Below are 23,193 nucleotides of genomic sequence, written 5' to 3'. Positions count from 1 at the left end.
GACAAAATGTCTGCAACTAGTTTCCAACCTCTCATCCGTTTCAAGATTCGGAAACTGCCTCCACGCACCACTGGCGGCTTGTCGTTTATCCTCGCCTCCCGGTCTTCTACCGACGGTGGAATCGGAAACACGCGGCTGATAATAAATTCCACACCCCCCCCCGGGTGTCGCCCGAAACCTCCATTTTTACCCCCATTTCTCCCCTTTGAAACCGTAAATCGCCTTCGATTTCTCATTCTCTGTCACCGGAAACCGCTTCCGGCGATCGGAGATCGCAGGGGGATCTGGCGGCCGCCATGGATTTCGAGTGATTGTTCTCATAGATGGATCCTCCAGCGGTCTCAGAGGGAGAAGGGGGAGAGGGAGGAGGTGGAGTACGAGGGGGGAAGAGAGGTTTCCGGATCCTGATTCGATGTTGTATCAGTATTTTCTTCTCCCTTAGCGCTTCTTTTTTGTTCGCCTTCGTGTTCGGCCTTGTGGCCTTGCTGATCGAGAACTTCTCGGCTTCTTCTCCTGTCTCCGTCCGTTCGGCGTGCAAAATTATTTCCAGCAGTGAGTTGATCCTGTTCTTCATTTGGTTTTATTCTGATTTGATGCAAAATTTATGGTAATTTTTTAGAGGGATTACTCAATTAAGCTGTTTCTTCTGTAGAAAATTCTCATATTTGGTTGATTTTAATCTTAAGCGTATGATTACTTATAGCATACTAGCAATGCTGCTTTTAATTTTCCATCAATTTCGAACTCTGTTTAGAACATTGAAGTGGTCAAGATTTTAGTCAACCTTGGTCTATATAAGTGGTTCTGTTTATATGATTTAATCACATGGGGTGTTGGATGTCCAGATTTTTGGTGATGCACCATCCAAGAATTGAACCAGAACCTCTGGTTGCTAAGCTGAGGGGTGCGGCCACTAGAGAAAGCCCCAGTTCACATATTTTGTAAAGTTAATTATACACAAAAAATCACTTGTGAACTCCATATTTTGTAAACACATGACTATGAAGTATCGTAAAACTTGTAATCATCGTTATTTATATGCATAACTAGGTTAGTGTTTTTGTTTATTAATTCTGGTTCCCCTTGTTGATAGGAATCTATTTACTACTAAGGATGCTGTATTTGAGAAAACAAGGCTGCTCATAGATCATTCATTGGGCATAAAGATGATGTATAGTTTAGATGGAAAAGTTTTGTAGCTTCCCATTTCCAATAAGAAAAAGAAGCTTGTACAGCCAGTTTTTTGTAAGAAATGAGTGGTTGCAGCGGGGCTTTAGATAGGATACATGAAATAACAGGGGAACTACAGGGCACAATCAGGAGTGTTTCTTTCTTTCTGTTTGCTTTTTTCACCTCCCTTTTCTTGATGTTGAGTTATATTTGGGTAAATAACATTTCTCGACTGGCAAAATTGTTGCCACCTAGCTAAGTGATAGGGTGATAAGTGATGTTTCTTTTCTGAAACAACATCATAATATCTGTGTTCTCTTTCTCTTGAGCCTTGAGGGCTAATAAGCTACATAGGCTGCTTGAAGCACAGACTGTTGTTCTTGGAGGTTAGTTTGAAATGATGATGGATATCCTGCAGGTGTAGATCTTAGGTCTTCCAAGGTATGTGAACTTGGACTTTTGAATTACAAGGCTGAGCATGTATTTTACCCTTCCGAGAAAAGAAGATTTCGGTGTCACGATGATTACTACTGGGCTTCAGTTTTTGAGGTGACTGTTCATCTTGTATCATTTTCACTATTTTATTTAGTCATACCTACCACTTTAAGAACATGCTAAGTTGAAAGATAACTGGATATTTGTCTTTTATTCAATTTATCTTCTTCTATGAGTAGATGATCTAGACTGATGAAATCAGTGGTATCTCTCTTTCCTTAATTTTAAGTATTTATATTACTAGACAATCTATTTTGGTAGGTCTTATATGAAGGATTGCCATGGACAATCATAGGAAAAGAAGAAATATGCATATGCAGTCGCCTTCCGGGTTTTATTTGCCCATAATCACAAATAATAACTGCATCCATTCAGTGGTGTTTTTGGATTATTTGATGGTTGTTTTATGTGGCAGAAGAATGCTCATTGCAAGAACTTGATTCTGAATAGAAACCACAAGTTGTAATTTCCCCTTGATGGATATTTCTATTCCGATCTATGATAGAGGTGTACCTGACAGGTATTACTTCTTCTGTAATGCTACTAACGTTGAGGAGAAGGGACAAAGGAGCTGTGCAAACAAATGTTAAATTTAAATCAGAAATCATTGAATTACAATAACATGTTTGATTTCCAAGTCTTGGGGAGTTATGTGATTGCTTTGCTTATATCTCTACTTGTTATGGATCTCTAAGACATGTGGTGTGACGTATGGTATGCTGGTGCCATGTCTCTATGTCACTCATGCTGTATGTCCTATTGTGTTGTGCCGTGCTATGCTCGTGCTTCAAATGCATTGTCAGCACCACATGCCAAGCCACTGCTATGCAATTGGTATCATGTTAATGGCATGTGCCAATAAGGCATTGGCATGGTATTGCCATGTAGTATAGGCCATTTTAGTTTGGGACTTTGGTTTATAACAAGTATGAGCAAAAATATAATTTTTTTTGAAAGAATCTTGTTATGAACATGAAACTTAACGATTAGGAGCATGACTCTGGAGAATGTTGTCTCAAATATGTAATGCCTTACTATTGTAAACCTGACCCCTTCATCTCCACCTTATTTTCTGTTTATTGACATTCATGAGTTTTGTCCCCAAGTCTTAACTTTTCCAGGATACAGTTTTGAGTGCATAAAACCATCTTTTTGGAGATTTTCTGGTGGTTCCATACCGTATATATTGAAAAGTAAAGACCTTCATGGGCTTGCTGTTATGAAGGCAATATTTATAAAAATAATTTGATGGTCGATGAACATTATTGCATTCAAAGATTTGTTATTAGATCTTTCATAAGATTGTATATAATAGTAATTTTTAGAGTTGCAACAAATTTAATGTGATCAAAGAATTACAAGAATGTTCATCATTGTGGCATCATCTTTTTAATTCCGTTGATTAAATTTTGTTCTTCATACCAATCCTATTAACCATCCTATACCCTTTTCTTTTTTCTCATAAATATCCATTTATCCTTGGCTGATTATTTTGCTAACCTAAATATTCTCTTGGTGATCTTCTTCATATCTACTTCTTTAGGGTTCCTCCATTCCAAAGTCGCTGAGTCCGGGCATGGATTATTTCGTGCTTAAGTTTGTTTCTGTACCTACCTTTGCTTCACATTATGCTTGAACCTGAAACTGCTTTTTGCTTCAACCAAGCATAATTGGAGCATATTATCTTTAGAACATGCCTTTTCTAAGTTTTGTTCTTTATAGGTGTGGCCAAGTTATATCGATATTTTACACCACTTCCCAAGATTGTCTATGAAAATGAAATTCTTCGAGTGACCATGTGGAAGAAGCTGTTTCCTCTTCATTCAGGGAGTAGCATCCTCATGAGTCTCAACTGGTGAAGGAAGATTTACTTTGCAGGGCAAGGAACTTCAGTGTCATCATGACTTCTTTTAGATGGAACAATAAAATCTTCTTTCCTTTTTCACAAATAGACCTCAACTGCCAGTTTTGTGGCTAAAGTTTACAAAATCTGAATCATCTTTAAGTAATCTCTCTGAAGTGTTGAACTAAAATTTGATGTTATTCATTAGCGTTATGGCTGTTGATTATATGAATTTGTCAACATCCCACTGGAATCTTTGTTATGAGTATATTATGTTATATGGTTCATGGGATTGTGAATGTTGAGTATTAGATTCTTCCATGTACTTAGCAGAAGAAATCACAAGCTTGTTTTGCTATGGTTGTGTACCTAGTGATTTTCAACATCCAATTCCTGATATGGAACTTTACTTTGCTTGGACTGTGATTCTTGTGATATATTGTTTATGTATATCCTTTCTCCATGCTTTGTTCTCTGCTTTTAGTTTTTCATGTCTGACCATTCACTTGTGACTATCTTCAACTGATTTTCCTTGTCTTAGTCGCTCTATGCTTTTATGCAGTTATCTTTTGTAATTTTTAATGACTTCTTGTCAGAAGTTCAATGTTCGGCAGAATTCTTGTATATTTACACCAAATAAATGGAACAATTTTCATCATAATGCTTTGACTCAAGTTTCAAATGATAAATGTGAATATTGTCCTGCAGTCCTCAAAGTGCCACTTAAGATGTATTGCAATAACTGATTCATGTTGCCATCTTGCTCTTAACAAGCACTTCCCATTCGTAATAATTCACTCCTCCATTGACCTGCAATAGCAAGTTGCATACTGTCACTGTTAACCAGGTTGATCTTGTGGCCCCCCAACCATCACTTTTTGGGATTTGCTGGAAATCAACTGTAGTAGGTTGAAAGGAGTTGATCATCAGTTAAGTCAGGAGTGGCACTATGGATCACCTATATATGTCTTTACTGGTTCATTACCTTTAATCATTGTGCATGTAGATACACCAGGGCATTATATATAGGAGAATTTATAAAACTAGCAATCATGTAAAAAGTGGCTTCTTAAAGTAAAAAAGTAGCACACAGAAGTTATTTTTAATACACAGCCCAGGATTTAACATACATGTTTTGTTTTTGAGTGTCTGGTGACAGTCAATGGATTAGATTTTCCTTACAAGTGAACTGGGTGTTGGCTGACTTTCTAAATGGGGTATTATTTCTTTTTCTTTTTTTTTGATAATCGGTTTTATTTCTTTCATTTGCCCAAAATAAAACGTAAACAGTATAACTTTCTTGTACACGAAACTATTCTTTTATTAGGATTTAGTAATTGTAGGATTAGCTTTTTAAGTCAAGGTTCATGTTGCAAATAGAATGGACAAACATCACCAATGGATGTTACCGCCAAGGGACTTAGATGATGTAATGTGCAAGAAGGATATGAAGAGGTATCTTTAGGAGGAATAACTGGATTTGTGTTGGAATTAATAATTTAAGTACCTGGGCATATTGGTCTATATCAGTTGTACTAGATCGTACTAGTAAGGTATTGGTACTGATACAACCCCCTTGTGCTAGGAATATATTGATACATGGTATTTCATCTTTATCTTGCTATGTTGGCACCAAAGGGCGTAGCATGACTTGTTATTGTACCATATCACTAATGAGGTATCACTATGCGCATCGAACCAATACTTCAACCCTTGGTTGGAATAGTCAAAGAAAAGGAGAGAAATGACCGTAATGAGGAGTGTGGCAGAGATTGTTCTAAGGTATCCAGTAAAGGAGGGTGTGACCTACCATATTGTAGATGAGAATCAAGACGGCAAGTTGGATGTATGAAGTATTTATCCTTGTTAAGATGAATTGCAAAGAGGGCTTGATAGAGCTATCCTTGGATAATTTGTATAGGATTTATAATTGAAATATAACTTAGGATGTCATTAGTCGTTTCTGCTTCAACATTTATCATTGATTGATAATTTTAACTTGCTATTGTATGTGCAGGTGGAGTACAAAGAATATTTTTCTGGTCAAATATTTCATGCAGTGGCAGAGGCTCCAAAGCAGGCCCTGCCTCATGACTGTAGGCCTAGTTTTAGCACAGCTTGGTTGACAAAAATGAAGTACAAGGTACATGTTCCCAATTATATGCAACTAGATTATTATGCTGCTTCTACTATGTTGGCTATGCACCATTATTTGGGGATCAATGCCAACCAAGATTTTGAAATATAGTCTCTTTATATATATATATTTGTAAAAAAATCTCTCGAGAGGGAGGTGCACGTGTGATTCAGCTGAACAGGCCCACATGTCATGACATGGATCAACCATACTTGGCTGCAATTGTAAATGTGTTGGTGACAGCTGAGGCTTGGTTAGTCTTTACTTAAGAAATTTTAAAATCACCTCACTTCCAAACTGTTCATTTTGTCAATAAAAATTATAATCTCAAATTCTCAATAGTTTCACTCAGGAAGCACTTCTTTTAAGCACCCACAATCTCTACAAGAGTGACTTCATTCCTCGAACCAGACATCTTTTCCTATTACCACTAGCTTGCAACACCATATTTGTTGGGGGTTTGAATCTGTTGTATTACTTTTCATTCTTTTCGATCCAAAGTATTAGACCTTAGTCGTTTATCTGCATTCTTGGTAACATAGTGGTTTATCAATAACTCTAGTCATGTATCACCTACTTACGAGAACAATCATAAGGATACTGTTAAGCAAATAAAAAAGAAAAAAATGACTGCTTACTAATGTATAGAATCAGCTTAGCTTGTTTGGATATGATGGTGGGTTGGATTGGTCCAAGTGTAGTCTATATGGTCATGGGCTAGGTCCAAATTTCTTGAATCGGTGTCAGGGCTGGTTCCATGTCTGTGGATCACTTAGGCATTAAGATTAGGTTCTGGCCTCAGGTCCAAATTTCTTGTATCAGTGTTAGGTTTGAGTCCATGTGTGCGGATCACTTACGCATTACGATTAGGTTCTGGCCTCAAGTCCAAATTTCTTGAATCGGCGTTGAATAGACAGGAACAACAGCAGGTTTGTTCTATTGTTGCATGTGTTATAGCACCTGGAACTTGTCTATTAAACTATTATTCACATCAGCCTGTGTCTACCTTTTTTTTTCTTTAAGGCAATTATTTCTATAAACTTAAGAACAGATATTTGATCGAATGTCTATTTAGTGGATGCAAATCATCCTTGAAAATTTCTGTTCAAAATTATGATGATGGAATAGGCTTTTATTGGTGGTTGTGGATTTATCTATCGTTTTCTCTTGCATTTTTTACCATTCATTTTCTTTTAGTTTTTCTCCCTCTAATATTCTTTAGGTTTTTCTGACCTCTTGGTATTCTCTTCTTATTTTTGTATTGTCTTCTTTCTCTCTCTTTTAGGTCAATGAAACATACAGTTGCAGGTATATCCTCGGTAGCCAGAAAGCTGACCTTTATTCCGATGATCTTTTCAATTGCCATTTGAAAGAGCCATCAACTGCAGAGATGATCAGAAGGATTTTTATTCTGTGAGTATACCTTATATATTACTTTAAATCTTTCCAATTAGATGGGAAAGTCCTCTGATCCAATGCTCTGCAGAATATTGAACTACCTGCACTCTGCACGTCATGGCTTACAACACCAGATGGAAAGAGTCAAAATGAAATTTAACAGGCAGCCTGATATTATATAATTAAGGGCTCCAATTTTTATATGTCAGCTTGTTGCCACATGCTTTTTAGGCTGCATGCTGCTTGTTGCTCATAATCGCTTATAAGCCTAACTAATGCTTGTTGGTTATGGCATTTCAAAGATGAGCACCTTTCTTATCACAGAATATGCATGCCAATTTAGCCGTTGTCAGTTGAAAAGGGTCTGCATGCACTAGCCAAAATCTTAACATTAGTTGTTGCAGGCAGCTTGGCAGCTGCATAACTGGTTTAGATAGATCATGAATTGCTCCTTTGCAGGTGAATATATTACTTTGCTGCCTAAGATGGAAACGAATAGAGATTTATGTTCGCCATTGTTAAGTTTTGGTGAAACTGTTACAAATCCGGCTTATGGTTTAACTTGTACCTATCTTATGTTGTAGCAGGTTCACCAGATCGTGCTCCGAGATAGGAAGCTCCGGACGCCAGATGTTATACACGGTGATAGGAATTGTGTCTGGTATGTTAGTTTCCATGTGTGTTGTCATTGTAATCAAAAGCGTTCAGGTCTTGGCCCTTGCCATGGCGAAAAAGTGGGATGCTAATAAGCACCAAATCAGGGTCTCTGCATTTAGATGTAGGAGGGCTTGTCTTTTTGTTGCTTATTTCTTTGCCTTGGGATGGCTAACCTTGCAGTATGGCAAGATGATCGGCTTCAAACAGCTTTCTTTCAACTCCATTATTGGAGAGAGGTTAATCTAAAAAAAGGTTATTTATATGTAATTTCTTCCTATCAAACTACCAAAATATTTCTGTATCCATAATGGTTCAAAATAATAGAATTACGTCAAGTCAGCATAACCGCACAATCTGTTTCAGCATTTGCAAAAAGTTTTTATGGTTGAATTGGGTCGATTAGGATGAATATGGGCTTCTATGACATTCTCTGCTTTTTTCAGATTGGAAAAAATGAGGGAGAGAAAACCCCCCATATGCAGAACTCAATCTATTTTCTCGTTGCTCTTGAAACTTTTCTCGCACTTAAGCTAGTAGGGTTACAGGAACTGGTGCTCATGTTGATAGGAACGGTATGGACGATGATAATATCAGGGATAAACTGAGTGGTAAGAATTAACCCATACAGAACAAAGATAGAAGTTTCAGTATTTCTGAGAAAAGAGCTTTTAGATATTTGGGTTGAGGCATGGATGTCAATCAAGTGAAGAGTTGACATGGGTTCCTCAAATTTTAAATTTGGGTGAACATATGCGATTAAGCAGTCCCAGGATGTGTTTGGGGTTCTCAGTTTATGTTTGAATTGGAGAGGTCTCGTTCCACCACATCACCTGATATCTGTATTGCAGGATAACTCACCATTTTCATAATTCAGGTGTTTCTGGTGATGGGTAGCTGGACCTCTCTTGTCGGTAATGTTCTCACAGGCATTGCAGCATCTAGCATCATAATTACATGGCACTTTGTATGAAGATGTCCCCAAATAATTACTGATTTATTTTTAAATTTTTTACATAAATATCTTGCTAAATATCAAATTTTGCATGATTATTTTTTCAAAATTAATATTTACATGTATATTCTTGTAAAATATTTATTTTGCTATTCCATCTTTTTTTTATTCTTATTTTTGCATATATACCCGCGCCATCTAATGCCGTTAAAAAATAAATAGTTTCAAATTAAAATGACTAAAATATTCTTAATAGGTAGATGTGCAAAAACAAATATTTATAAAACAATGGCATTAGAGCAAAAAAAATAATTTCAAATTTTTATTTTATTTCTAATTAAAATAAATATAATTTTTTATTCACCGTGTTAGAAAAATCATTATATTAAGAGTATTTATGAAAAATAATATTTTATGAGAGTATAGAAATAAATATAAATTTTTTTAAAAAAATATTTACATAAATTTGAATTTTTAGCAAGATATTTATTCAAAAAAAAAATCTCGTCGGCTACTGGTATGGTGTGAATAATCTAAGAAGGGCGACTCCCGTCGTCTAGGATTTGGTGCCTGGTTTCGCCGGCTTAGACTAATTCTCGTCTCTCCATTACAAAAGGGCAAAAAGACGCGACCAAGCGTCTACTTATTAGCCATGCCACGGTGTAATCCACCGAACTCCGCCTAACAAAAGCCCCGAGAATATAAGTCAACACGTTTTGGCCAACAACCACGATACCCATTCAAAGCACAAAACAGTACATATACTTCTTTATTGCTCAAAACTTTGACCCATAAGCGTGCGCTGATCAACCGCCCATCCTGATGGCACCAAAAGAAACTCCATTTATAAATCTATTCAATCCATGTAATAGATTCTCAAAAACAACATTCTTATTCGCATAATCTTTACTAGAAGGATGTGTTTGTTTTCTGTTGAAACAATTAGTGCTTGCACTTGTGAAAACAAAGCCTGCCTCCGTATTTCAATGAAACAGAGCTTTTGTCGCTGAATTATGACAAAACAATCTTCAATGCTTTTTATTTGTTCACACCTTCCCCAAAAAGTAGAATAGGGTTTTGAAAGATGCCAACTCATACAGAAACAAGTAAGCAAGTAAAACACTAATCAGTCTTTCAAAATGGTGTAATGAATCATTAACAGCACACAAATAACATGCCTGAGTTCATCATTATCAGTAACATATATCTGTTGTTGTCTCAGTTGTCGAAGAGCCTCCCCTCTCTACTTTGAGCGCAAGTGGTTCCCAAACCTTTTCGTCGCCACAGTGCCCGCTCTTTTTGGGATACATGATAGCCTTGCGAGCGAGACTACCGGAGCCTCCATCGGTTGCTGCTGCTGCTGCCACCTTCTTCAGCCGGAGTCGTTCAGCTCTGGATCCAATAGTCTGACCTAAGATCGAGGCTGCTATGGTGAACGCCATCGCAGTCTTCGGCATCAGCACAGACTTTCTGAGGATGGCAATAAATGGCACAGCTGCATGGACTGCTGCAAACCACTGGGGGGAAAACTTCTTGGTGTGTTCCCTCCAAATTCCAAGGGGGAGATTGGCTGCAATGCCCAGCATGGCAATTGCGAGCATCTTAGCCGGCAGGGGCTGGGGGCGAAGGTTCTTCACAAGGGCTGTTCGAGCCAGGGCTGCCCGAGCAGCCACAACAGCAGGTGGACACCTTAGTTTCATAGCTGGTGGAGGCTTTAGAGCTTTTGCAACAAGGGGCAGGACCCTACCGACTGCTCTGTATGACTTTGCTATGGGGCACTGCCCGGTTTCCAGCCACTCATTGCTCAGCGATTCATGCGAAGAATTTCCTCCTCTCTAAAGCATGTAATTAAGTTAAGCCAGAACGGAGTAAATGTATAGCCTCACCATCAGATAACTTCAAACAATTTTTTTTGTACATCTAATGTAGATTGAAATGGTTCACAACATTTCACAATGACTATGCTGATAAAGTAAATGCATTAAGTCATAAATTTATATGCATGAAACAAGAATTTAATAGCATCATAGCCATTGGCTGATGACTGATGTCCCATCAGAAATTTTTTTTGCCTTCGGTATGTACTAATAGAAGCTAAAACCATGTGCTGACTTTGTTATCAACGATGACTACTGATAGCTGCATCATAGGTTCTTAAGGTAAAGTATCCTTAATTCCTTATGCCGGTGTCAAAGTCTAGATCAAATGTTTGTAGGGGAATTACCTGAGTAGATGGTTCTTGCTTGGAGGATTTCTTATTTTGCCTTTCCCACTTTTTTGAGAAAAAATCAAAGCCAAAGGGTCCTCCAGGTCCAAAAGCAGAAAGACTAATGGTGGCTGCTTTTGCTGCTAAGGGGTTAAACTTGGGCTCCAGTTCAGGTTCTGGTTTCTCACGATGCATGAATGCTCCTCCTGAGAGCGGGACAACTCCATCTCGTCCATGGAAAAGCCTGAATGCCATTTCAAAATTGGGTCCATCCTCAAATATCGGACCCTTCGCTCCTCGTACCTGAAAAGAGACGGATATGATTCAGTAGAACTGGCAGTCATAACCCTGCATGTAGACTTAACTCAAAACATGCTGAAGGAGGAGATAAGAACATACTGGTGCAGGAAAACTGACAGACGAGAAGGAAAAGTTAGTAGGCTCATTGATGTTTCTCAAAAATGGACATCTTTGAATGCCCTCATGAGCAAAGGAATCTTCAGGACACAAGGATTCATTAATGATTCTTCTGGAGACAGATTCCATTTTGGTGCCTAGAGTAACTTAGCCTGTACAAAGAAAAGTTATTCCTCTTTACAAATGTTTATTAACTAATAGAAGATCTTAAAGAATTAGGATAACATAATGCTAAGTTAAAGAGAAATAATAGCAGCAGATAAGTAGAAGAAAGAGAGATCTTTCATTCAGAAATAGGTAATAAGGAACTATAACAAAGATCATATGCATGAACTGGCGCAGTGAAGAAATGTATCCTGCACGACCATGCGCAGCTTTGTTTTATCTTCACCAATTCTTTTCATCTCAATACGCTAACTTATGGTGTGGATCTTGTATAAACATCATTATGCAAGTATGCAACCAATGGTACCATTGCACAAGTTTTGCTGAGTATGATATTTGAGAAGAAACATAACACAAGGACCTCCTCACCATGAGAAACATGAACTTTGCATGCATCTAATTGTTTGGAAACAAACACAACTTTGAGGCCTATAATGCAAGTAATAGCATAGCTTCAATTGGTTTGATCGGGTTAAATGGATGTACTGCTTGACCGTGAAACACCCATATGATACCATCAGGTAAGACAGATCCCTAGGAATCAAAAATGGCAAGAGCAGCGCGAACACATGAAAGCAAAACGAACCCCCATTTTGTAACCATCATCAAACAATCCTTTTCAGTTAAAAAACAGCTGCATTAATTCTCAGAGCAACATCAGCAAGATTTCCTTAGCATGGTGACGGGGTTTCCAAGGGAACAGCATGAATCATGCAATTCTAACTCCAGTCTCCAGATTAGGTCAGACTCAGCTGTTATTGATCTTTAATATTACATCATACAATTCTAATTAATCTCAACTCATAAAACTGACAAATATTTCAAAACGAACGGCACCACATCATTCCAGATGCTCAACCATCAAAATAGATAAAATATGAATAAAGGATAAGTTCTAACAAGCTCAATGGAAAAAAATCAAATCAAATACCGATATGATACTATCAGGTAAGACAGATCCCTAGCAATCGAAAACGGCAAGAACAGCGCGAGCACATGAAAGCAAAACGGACCCCCATTTTGTAACCATCATCAAACAATCTTTTTCAATTAAAAAACAGTTGCATTAATTCTCAGAGCACCATGAGCAAGATTTCCTTAGAATGTGACTGGGTTCCCAAGGGAACGGCATGAATCATGCAATTCTAACTCCGGCCTCCAGATTAGGTCAGATTCAGCTGTTATTGATCTTTAATATTACATCATATAATTCTAATTACTCTCAACTCATAAAACAGACAAATATTTCAAAACGAACGGCACCACATCATTCCAGATGCTCAACTCACAAAGTAGATTAAATATGAATAAAGGATAAGTTCTAACAAGCTCAATGGAACAAAATCAAATCAAATACCGATCCCTATATGAAGTCAAGCGGATTTCCAAAACCCTCCTAACATTAAATCGGACCGAGGTTTTAAGATCTAGGTTTCAGCGGATCCCATTATTCCATGCGAATCAAACCTGGAGCTCAAAAATCCCATCTTTCCTCCAAATCTCAACCCAATTGTATTGCGAAAACCGTACCACGAACAGAACTCTCAAACTATCAAAGCGTTCCATTAAGTTCACCAATAAATCCAAAATAAATTCAAAAATTCACAATTTCAGGGAATGGGAAGATCAACCAAACATAGACGAAAAGAAAAATCGGGGGAAAAAAACGAAATTTCCTCATAAATCGAGTAGATAGAGCAATGGAAAAAGAATACCTGCCGAAGCAAAAGCTCCTACCAGAGAAAAAATCTCGAAAGAATAATCGTCGGAGCGCCGAAATCCCAAATCCGGAGGACGAATCGTGTGGAGGCCACGAGATCTCCTCCCGCCCCTTCCCCCTTCCGATTTTATTCCAGCCCCCGGGCGGAGAAGACCGGTCGGGCCGATCGTCACCCGGTTCGTCAGCCGCAACAGCCGGTCATTTTCGCGCACGATCCCATTGACCAGTAGAATAATCATCCACCGTCAAAGCCGTCCGTCCGACCAGAGAGTTGGTCCGAGCCGTTGGATCTGGGGGAGGGGCCTTGGAGATCGAATTAGGTCCGTTGGATGACCCACGATCGTGGTGGCCGAACGCCCCCGTTTGACAAACGAGTCGCGGACCCCCGGTAGGTGGGCACTGGAAACGCGGACGGAAAGAACAAGCAAGATCGTGCACGGCGTGCGAATCTAGTAAGGATTCCTTCAAATTTTACGAGCTAATCCATACCCGTTTAGGAATCGCAAACCGAGTCGAACTAGCCCTTATAAAATATTTATTTATATTTATATTTATATTTATATGTACATGTATATCTTTATAAAATTCTTATTTTTTCATGTATATCCTTTATTTTTCTGTTTTCTTGCATATATATCCGCACCATCTAACACCGTCAAGAAATTAGCAGTTTAAAATTAAAAATAATTAAAATATCCTTAATGGATAGATATGCAAAAAAAAAAAACATTTATAAGGATCTGCTTGTTAATATATTCCATAAAAATATTAGTTAAGAAAAATATTGATTCGACAATTAGAGAAAAAAAAGTTATAAAAGTCCTTTAACTAATCATGAAATTATTCTACTTTATTCTTCTTTATTTATAAAGATCACTATATCTTATTTTATCAAAACATAGCTTATAATATTTATTGTTATACATGCATATACGAGAGCATGTATTAAAATATAAAAAAATATTAGAAGGGTATTTATGCAAAAAAAATTGTGTGTCTATCCGTGTAAATATATAAAATTGTATGAATACTTTCCAAAATTGCTCTTTACAGGTATATCCTTATAAATTTTTTGTATATTTATCCACTAAGGATATTTTTATCGTTTTAATTTTAAACCGCTTAACAATGTTAGATGGCATGGATGGATACTATATATATATATATGTGTGTGTGTGTGTGTATCCACGCATGCGCGCGTATACAAAACAAGTGTTTGATGAAAATATATATAAAAATATTATTTTTAGAAAAATATTTACGTAAATTTTAATATGTAAAAGGGTGCATAGACAGAAAATCTAATTTTATATGTCGATACCCTGCACCCGCATCAAAAGCTAATCCATACCCGTTTAGGAATCGCAAACCGAGTCAAACTCGTCCAGACGGCAGATAGAGGGAGGATGGATTTGGAGGATGCGGATTCACCCGCGTGTGGCGCTGTTCATTCTGGAAGGTGGCATGGGGATGCCTACCTACCAGAAGCGTACTAGTTCGGCGAGGAGTATGAGTCACGTAGTGCTGCATGGTGTGTACGGAGGTAGAGGAGACTATTGATCATGTTCTTGTGCAGTGCCCGAGGGCGAGAGAGATTTGGAGTAGATCGCCGGTCCCCTTGCCCCAGTCGGTGGAGTCGGCTCAGGCCCTGATTATTTTATTGAGAGCATCCATGCGGAGCCCCAGATTTTGGGAGGAGGATATTTTTAGAGCATATCTGGCTTACGATATCTGGTTGGACATGAATGCTGGCATCTTTGAGGGTAGGAGGATGTCACCGAGGATGGTGGTTGACAGAGCTATATCACAGTATGGGGAGGTTATTGCAGCCTCTGCGTTATTCACCAGTGAGATGGCTATGGACATCTGGGGCACTTTACCCGCTTTTACAGCGCCCAAGTTCGCCCTCGTTTCTTGGGTGCTCCCACCCCTTGGTCATCTCAAAGTGAATTTCGACGGAAGCATGTTGGTGGATGGTGGATTTGGAGGGGTTGGATTTGTGATCAGAGATTCCTGGGGCAGGATGGTGGCAGCAGAGGGTCAGCGCGCGACGGGACTTACAGTTGTTGGGGCAGAGCTTCGAGCTGCATGGGAGGGATTGTCTTTTGTGAAGAGAGTTCTCGGTGCCGAGTGGGTGCTTCTTGAGGGGGATTCCTCTGTGGTGGTTGATTGAATCCGAGGTGTGGATAGATATGGGGATGGTCATTCCCTCATTAGAGAGATTCGGAGACTGGCTCAGGAGTTCGGTGGCTTCCAGGTAGCCCACGTATTTCGGAAGGCAAACAGGACAGCAGACTGGGTCGCCTCCTTTGTCGTACGGCACTCCAGGGAGTTCCTTTGGACATCTATAGGAGATATTTCTTCAGATCTGTATTCTTTACTTTATCATGATCTGGCAAGATGTACTCACTTTAGAGCTATATAATTTGCCGTTTTGACCCCCCCCCCCCCCCCCCCCCCCCAAAAAAAAAAAGAAAAAAAAGAAAAAAGAAAAAAGAAGAAGAAGAAGAAGAAGAAGCGCTCTGCCTCTCTTTTATCCTCCCTCTAACTTGATTCCCCCCGCCTCTTCCTTTCTTCCCTCTCAGCAACAAGCAACCATTAAGGAGAGATGGAGGGAGCGAGAGCTTTCGTCCCCCATGATATCAACTTCGATATTCTGCAACGGCTGCCGGCTAAATCCATACTCAGGTTTCGAGCCGTGTGCAAGTCCTGGTCTTCGCTCATCTCCGACCCGTCCTTCCTCCTCGCTCGCGCTCGCCGATCCAAGCCATCGGTCCTCCTCGCCGCATACACCCAGCCTTCACTCGGTCTCCGTCTGCAACCAGTCTGCTGCACGAGCAGCAGCAACGATAGCAGCAGTGCAAAGGCCCAAACAGCAACTTAGAAGTTCCGCATCCCAGCCTTTCTTAATTTGCTCGCTTCCTGGATGGATTGCTATGCTTCAAAGGGATGCCCTTCCGCACTCGAGGTCGCCACTCTCCTCCCGGCTGCTGCTACGTGTGCAAACCCCTCACAGATGAGTGGATCACTCTCCCGAAATTTGGGAATGTTGATGGGTTTCTTTGTGCCTTCTACGTACTACCATCCGTCCATGAAAGAATACAGGTTATTGCTGCGTAACTCTCCCTTTGGGTACGAGATCCTTACCATCGGAGCAAAGGATTGGAGAAGGATTACGTGCTTATTCGATAGCACTCCTTCGCCTATTCTCGAATTCTGCGTCCTTTATGGTCCTCCAAGCTTGGATGCGCCTCCCATACCGATGCATGGGAAGCTGCGCTATCTACCAACTACGGAAACTTCATTGATCTGGCTGATCATGGTGTTCGACATCAACTCCGAGAAATTTGGGCCGATGCGTTGCCCGAGTGCTGTCGTACCAAAGAATGGACGATCCACGAGGCTCGTCTGATCGAGCTGGAAGGGAAGCTCGGTGTGTCCACCGCCGTATCAGATGCAGTACTGGATCTATGGATGCTGGAAGACTACGAGACTACGAGAAACAGGGTCTGGGTCAAGAGGTACCGGATTCGAACGACGCCGGAGAGAGAACATATAACATGGTTAAAACCCTTGGGTGTTAGCGACGACGGCGAGGCCATGGTGGATTGGCGTGGAGGTTTGGTTCTCTACGATTTCAGACATGATGCACGCAGGAAAGTTATCGTAGAGGATGACTTCCGGATCACGAATGTGCTCTACAAGGAGAGTCTCATCCGGCATGGTTTCTTCGAGACAGGATGCCAGACTGGATTCATTACAAGTCCAATGAGTTATCTTCATACTTCCAGCAGCAAACTTAATTCAGGTAGTCTCCTTCCCGAACACCTCGAACTTTCCCCGTTTACATATATAAATCTGATTTTTGTTTGATGATATAAGTCTTCATTAAACTGCATGGATTTGTGGATATCCTTGTTCTTCATATTAAATTTCTCTTAGGTTGTTCAGATGTTTTTTTTTTTAAGTTCCCTGTGCTGCATACACAAGAATGATGCTACTATTGTGCTTGATGTATATGCTGATATGTATGTATGTATGTATGTATGTATGTACACTTATGTACATTACTCAAGGCGAAGAAGAGAGCATCGGTGCCACTCTTGAGGGGTCCTCCTTAATTCTGACTAGATCTATTTTATTTGAAGCAACGGCAGCCAACTAATTCTAGGTAGATATATAGCTAGGAGGCCTTTATATATAGTGTATGGGTATACAAAAGAAATCGATGTTCTTAAAGAAGAGACCTGTATTGGTTCGAGTACATCTTGAGAACAGCTCTTCCTGGGAAGGCAAGGGAAGGACCGGCTTCTAGAAATTTTTTTCTTTTACAATAAACTATAGGTGATGAGGGAGTCTGGCGCAATCCATAGGGAAGGTTGAAGTTTAGGACAACCTAGGAGAAATTTAAATCAATTTAAATTTGGTAGAAATTTAATCAGTATGTATAGTGCTGCAGGGAGTAAATACTCTCATACGGAGTTTCCAGAGAATCACAAATGTAATTCATCTCAAAATTCATTAGCTATAAAATATGGACTTGAGCTTGATTAGTTTTCTCAATGGAGATACTTCTTGTCATTTTTGCAGTCGTTGTTCCTTCGGAGCTTGCTGGAGTTTGGTTAGTTTCCTCCATGCCATCACATTCATCAAACATTAGCGGCCCTTAGTGCTCCATAGTAAACCAAATGTTCTTTTGCTCTCTGAGCTCGTTATTTTAATCCGACTGTAAGGACTGTAAGGTATAAGTGTGGCCATAGAAAAGATGATGAGTTGAACTATTATATTTTTGAATTGTTGTTATGAATATGAATATTTGCATAATATTTTAAATTATATTTATGAATATGAACTTGAGTATTTAAAACATTATGGATATTTTTATGTTGTCTTATTTAAATGTATATTGACTTTATCTATATGCATATTATATAAGAAAAATTATTGAATTATTTAGGTGAGGTGCTTGTTACTTACTAAACTATTGAGCTTATTATGTAGACTTTTTTTTTGTTATAGATTCAAAGAATTAGTTGCAGACGGAGATACCGTTATAGGCATATGATTAGAAGCGAGAACCAACCATACTAACATACCTTATTTTTATTATTACTATTATAGTCAAATAGTAGAACATTTTATATGTTTATTATTTTGATTAGCACCGAAAGAATGGTTGTTGTAAGACTTCTAATATTCTTTATTAGTATGAATTTATGAATTATTGAGATTTGGATTTTAATTATTTTGAATTTATTTTGTTGCGTTGTTTATGATATCATGATAAAAATCATGCATGTTTCTAGAGAAGTGCCCTATAAGTATGTAGTGGTTGCCATATCTCTACAAGGTTGCAAATGGGTGGAGTTGACCCGAGATCCAACCCGATCCGATCTAATTTAAAGGACCCGTGGGGTCGGGATAGGTTCTAAAATTTGACTCATTCTGTTTTCTGGATCAGGTTTGAGTTTACTAAATTTTGACCGGCCCGAACTAACCTGACATGTTTGATTATTGAGGCAATTTTGGATTTCCTACCTTATGACCCGACCCGACCCGACCCAAACTCGGTACACCATTGGGGCCCGCAGAGGTACTTAAGGATCTCTAGATCTCTATTCATCTAATCTCTTCTTATGTTTGAGGATGAGAGAAATGGAAGAGACTATTTTTGTGTATCGTTGAATGGCATGAATTTTATATTAAAGCTTAGATTGGTTGTGAATACTATTTTCTAAGAAGAAAGTTCAAACTAATGAAGACAAAATAGAGCATAATTTTGCCATGTGGAAGAAGATGAGTTAGCTGTTAAATTTTACCATGTGTCATGATCAAAACCATATTCTTCCTCTTAGCCCATGTATGCTTTTCTAATAGTACATTGATAAAAAATAGTAGCTGATGCATTCTAACAAATTCAGGGAATATCATTACTGAGTAAAAAGGATTAGCATAGATGCAATTCTTTTCTACTAAAAAAAAGTGTTGCATACATGAACAAAATTTTTTTCTTGTAGCTAACAAGGTAGAGCCTATCATTATTAGGTTAGTTTGTAATGGCATCAATGTTTGATGCTTAAACACTTTCACTTGTATGATCCTATATAACATGCTTTTTATAGTTTCACTCATTGTAAAAGAAACCAAGGACAAGGAATGACAAGTACAAGGATCCAATCCGGACCCGATCTAGATTCGACTTGGACCCGATTTTTTTTGGGTTGGGACCAAATTATACATGGACCCGACACGACCCGAATGACCGTAAGGTTAAGAATTTTAGCCGTGGACCCGACCCAACCCAATCTTCTATTGGGTTGGGTCCGGGTCCAATATTAGGATCCGAACAAGAACCGAGTTGGGTCGGGGTTGCTTATTGTCAGGTTCAATCCGATCCATTTGCACCCCTATGTCTCTAGCTCATGATTTCAGATCAGGACATGGTACTTTCTAACAGATATTTGACTAAGAGCTTCCATAGTCTCATGTGCCTGACTGGATGCAACGTTACATTTGTAGTGCTCGAAAAGATCAAACACCACCTGCAACTGATCACTGGAAGCTGTATCTACTACATCCACACAACTTGCTGATTCTTTTTCAGCATACCAGATTCATAAAATATCACCCCTCTACTGACAATATTTTTTGGTGATTTGGAGATCAATGCACCATAACCTATATTTCTTTGTGCCGTCTGCATAACTTAAAAACATTGCGCTTCTGCGCTCCTGGGGACAACTTGTCAGGGTTTCACTTGGGAAGAAGCAGCAAAACCAAAAATTTAGAATTATCAAAACTGAACCCACCATATTTCTTCAGCTGTCATAAATTCTAAGGCAGAAGAAGGTGATTGGTTTACCTGATAGCCAACAGTAATCCTCAAGCAGCATGCTTTCTCCGTGGCAGGATTCATTAGCTCTGCAATACTATTAGGGCTCGTTTGGTTCGCGGAAAAAGAAGGGACGAAAGTGTGGTCAATGAGAAAGTAATGAAATATCACTTGTTTGGTTGGAGTTTCCAAAGAAGAGAGACGGAAAAGTTGTATTCTCATAGGAATATAATTCCCATATTTCATGAAAAAGTATTTTTCATGAAAAACATGGGAAAGTTACTTTCCCATGAGGCGAAAATCACTCAATTTTTATTTTTTTTTAAAAAAGGTCATTCAGCATTAAAGAAGCATTAAAGAGGCATTAAAGACCTAATTTTTATTAAGGGTATAATATGAATTATACATAACTTTTCCAGGAAAGTGGATGGTCAACCAAACATAAGCACTTTGTAAATCTTTCACTTTTCCATGGTCAACCAAACATGCTAAAAATACTTTTCTATGCATTATCTTTCTAAGAATATGCTTTTCAGTAATCATATTTATAGGAGAAAAAATGCTTTCCGCGAACCAAACGAGCTCTTAGCCTTTTTTTTTTTTTTTTTTTTTTTCAAAAAGAATAGTTAAAATTACAGAGCAGCCCCTCTGCAGCACACCATGTTAGGGTCTTTGTCAGGATGGTCCAGGGCCAACCACCAAGAACGTGACACCGTAAGCCTCGCGCCGGCTTGGGTCACATGAAAGCGCGTGGTGGCACCCAACGGTCTCTAATCCTTTTGTTTCTCCGACAACAAAAGAAGGCATGAAAGGACGGCCAGTACCATGGACAATATCAAATTAAAGACTGGCTTGTCCCTCTTCATCCCTATCTCCTCCCTTAAGCTAAATAAATTTACCCTCTATTATTAGCAGTACCAATGATAGATCAAATGTCATGAACGCCCGCAAGATGGAGGGTGCAAAATTTCAGCTGCAAATGGGTATGGGCATTCTGAGAAAAACACAGGAATAGCATCCAATAAAATTGGATAGGAAAATTTTGGTGAAAAGAGAGTTGGTATGCCCATGACATTTTGTTCCATATGGCGAGATGCAGTAATACATCATCTAGAATAAATATGTAGAAGGTTAGAAATAGTGTTTATTTTACCATTTATTAGAGAAAAAACATCGAGCAAATGGATATCAGTATTTTCTCTCTCTTTTTTCTTTTTTGGAGAAAAAGATTGGACGAATGAATATCGGCAATTATAACCAATAATAACTTATCCTTGTTTTTTGACCTCTATTTGGGGCAAGGTAAGTGACCTTATTGCCTCATGGATTATGTGATTTGAAGAACTGTTCTTCAGCATGGCATAGCTCTATTTTAATTCTTGTGATCGGGGAGCAATGCATAATAGTTTCAATTCAGAAATAATTATAGTACTTTGTAAACACAAGGAAATAATGATGAATCACTACTTAATTAGCGGTTACGCATGAACTTTAAATTTTATTGACAATGAAATGAATAAATGAGATAAAGCTATAACAGCAGCTCAATTGCATAGATATAGATTTCTATGTGGGCTCAAAATCTATCATCATTTCTACCCCTCAAACTCATCTTATTCTGCTACCAACCACAAGGAAATATCAGATACGTGCTCGAGCTAGTTTGGCAGCTTTCTTTCAATACACATACCTAAATGATTCTGAGGTTCCTCTGTCAATAAATAATGTCATTTTAGATAGGTGCAAGTGAGAGAGATTGCATTTGGCACCGACACCATCCCTTTAAGCCGTCCCCATTCTCCTTGCTATATGTCACATCGAGTCATAAATGCCTTCTCTTTATTATTTTTTGTCGGATGCACGGACGCTATTCTCAGGCCCCAAACTCGTCTTCTTGCGTTGTTTGCTCACGGTATAAAAAGAGAGAGTGGTGAGGGATAAGTGCAAAGAAACAAGTAGAAATGTTCATTACTGTGAGGATACTGGAGATTTGTTTATTAACATTATTTGGAATCCAAATTGGTTGCCGTGGGTGTGGCATCTATAATAGGACCACTGGGGCGGACCTCATGACAGTTTGGAGGAGCATTATCTTTGCGGGATATATTCTAAGAGTTGATAACATCTTTTTTCCTGAAAGGGTATTCAATGATGATGGTCGAGTGGATCCGAAATAAGAAGTGGATGGGCGATAGCCACCCATTACTCAAAAATATCTACAGGATAGCGAGAGTCTGTGATATTTCATGTTGTTCATATATATCGTAAGACAAATAGAACTACAAATTGGATCGCCTTCTTTACTATTATCCACTCGAAAGAGGTTATTTGGACATGTCTTGAAGCCGCCCCTTCATCCTTACGCCATTTTTTTTTATCTCGATTCTATAGGTTCAGTATGAGCAGCTGTTGTACTAAAAAAAACTCTAAATCTAGGAGCTATAACGGTTTCCAAAAAAAGTAAAAGTAAAGAAGAAAATATTTAAAAAAAATCGTATAAAGAGAAGGCAATGCATCATTTTTTAAAATTTTCTTTTTATATTGGGGTGAATTCTGAATCTGTGATGCTGTGGGGTTCACAAAGGAGTTGGCAAATTAAGATGGCGAAGTTTCAAAGAAATGAATAAGGTGCGGATGGTGGCAATAGGAAGTGTCGGCAAGCAAAGGCTTACCTTTATCCGTTCATGGCTCCATCAAGAAATCCTCATCATTTTTTATCAATACAACTTGGTGCCCCACCGCACTATTCGAGGAGTCCTGCTGAGAAATAACTAACTTTGATGAATCGGTGACGGAAATGGACCGCGAATTACTATTCTTATAAGAAACTTTACCTATGAAATTAAAAGAAAATCTGAAAAAATAAAATAAATAATCAGGCTCGGTGTTTTTGAAAAGGTACTTTCTTAAAGATAATTATTTCTCCACTATGTAATTGAATTTTGTGGAAATTGTGGTTTCTTGGATACAAAGTTCGCACATTTTTGCACTTTAGGCTGCACCCTAAAAGTATCAGACATTGGGGAAAGAAAGTATAGTTGTAAGAAAAAAGAGAAGGAAGAATTTTTAGATTCCACTAGAATATATCGTATTTATAGAAGTAAAAACAAGTGCCTCTCTGTGAAAAATAGAGCGGTCAAATATTCAACCTTCTCTTATGCATAGAAAGGGGCAACGAAGCATCTCTTGAACCAAATGGGT

General features: G+C 38.6%; 2 protein-coding genes across 4 annotated transcripts; one reads left to right on the top strand and one right to left on the bottom strand.

Moving 5' to 3' along the window:
• The first annotated feature begins 96 nt into the window (after positions 1-96).
• LOC103714512 lies at positions 97-8,053 on the top strand. 2 transcript variants are annotated; one of them, XM_008801780.4, is made up of 5 exons: positions 97-552; positions 1,589-1,719; positions 5,526-5,651; positions 6,931-7,058; positions 7,628-8,053. In XM_008801780.4, exons 1-5 carry the CDS (start codon positions 324-326, stop codon positions 7,944-7,946), a joined length of 933 nt encoding a protein of 310 aa, XP_008800002.2. In that variant the 5' UTR covers positions 97-323; the 3' UTR covers positions 7,947-8,053. The 2 variants fall into 2 exon arrangements, with proteins under 2 accessions (XP_008800002.2, XP_008800003.2); XM_008801781.4 differs by having other exon boundaries at positions 105-552; positions 7,631-8,053.
• Positions 8,054-9,650: 1,597 nt separating this feature from the next.
• On the bottom strand, positions 9,651-13,289 carry LOC103714511. Of its 2 annotated transcripts, none has more exons than XM_008801778.3 (4): positions 13,156-13,289; positions 11,258-11,427; positions 10,877-11,161; positions 9,651-10,487 (listed from the first exon to the last, which is right to left on the bottom strand). In XM_008801778.3, exons 2-4 carry the CDS (start codon positions 11,402-11,404, stop codon positions 9,846-9,848), a joined length of 1,074 nt encoding a protein of 357 aa, XP_008800000.1. In that variant the 5' UTR covers positions 11,405-11,427; positions 13,156-13,289; the 3' UTR covers positions 9,651-9,845. The 2 variants fall into 2 exon arrangements, with proteins under 2 accessions (XP_008800000.1, XP_008800001.1); XM_008801779.4 differs by having other exon boundaries at positions 13,178-13,282.
• Positions 13,290-23,193: the final 9,904 nt, after the last annotated feature.

Source organism: Phoenix dactylifera, chromosome 2, assembly GCF_009389715.1.
Source record: "Phoenix dactylifera cultivar Barhee BC4 chromosome 2, palm_55x_up_171113_PBpolish2nd_filt_p, whole genome shotgun sequence".
NCBI classification, from domain to species: Eukaryota; Viridiplantae; Streptophyta; class Magnoliopsida; order Arecales; family Arecaceae; genus Phoenix; species Phoenix dactylifera.
This window is presented reverse-complemented; position numbering and strand designations above follow the sequence as displayed.

Coding starts and splice junctions, on each gene's coding strand:
- LOC103714512 (XM_008801780.4), top strand. CDS start 324: ATGGATCCTCCAGCGGTCTCAGAGGGAGAAGGGGGAGAGGGAGGAGGT. Junction 1,720..5,525: donor ACTGGGCTTCAGTTTTTGAG/GTGACTGTTCAT, acceptor TTGTATGTGCAG/GTGGAGTACAAAGAATATTT. Junction 5,652..6,930: donor TGACAAAAATGAAGTACAAG/GTACATGTTCCC, acceptor TCTCTCTTTTAG/GTCAATGAAACATACAGTTG.
- LOC103714511 (XM_008801778.3), bottom strand. CDS start 11,404: ATGGAATCTGTCTCCAGAAGAATCATTAATGAATCCTTGTGTCCTGAA. Junction 11,162..11,257: donor CTGTCAGTTTTCCTGCACCA/GTATGTTCTTAT, acceptor GTCTCTTTTCAG/GTACGAGGAGCGAAGGGTCC. Junction 10,488..10,876: donor AGCAAGAACCATCTACTCAG/GTAATTCCCCTA, acceptor TACATGCTTTAG/AGAGGAGGAAATTCTTCGCA.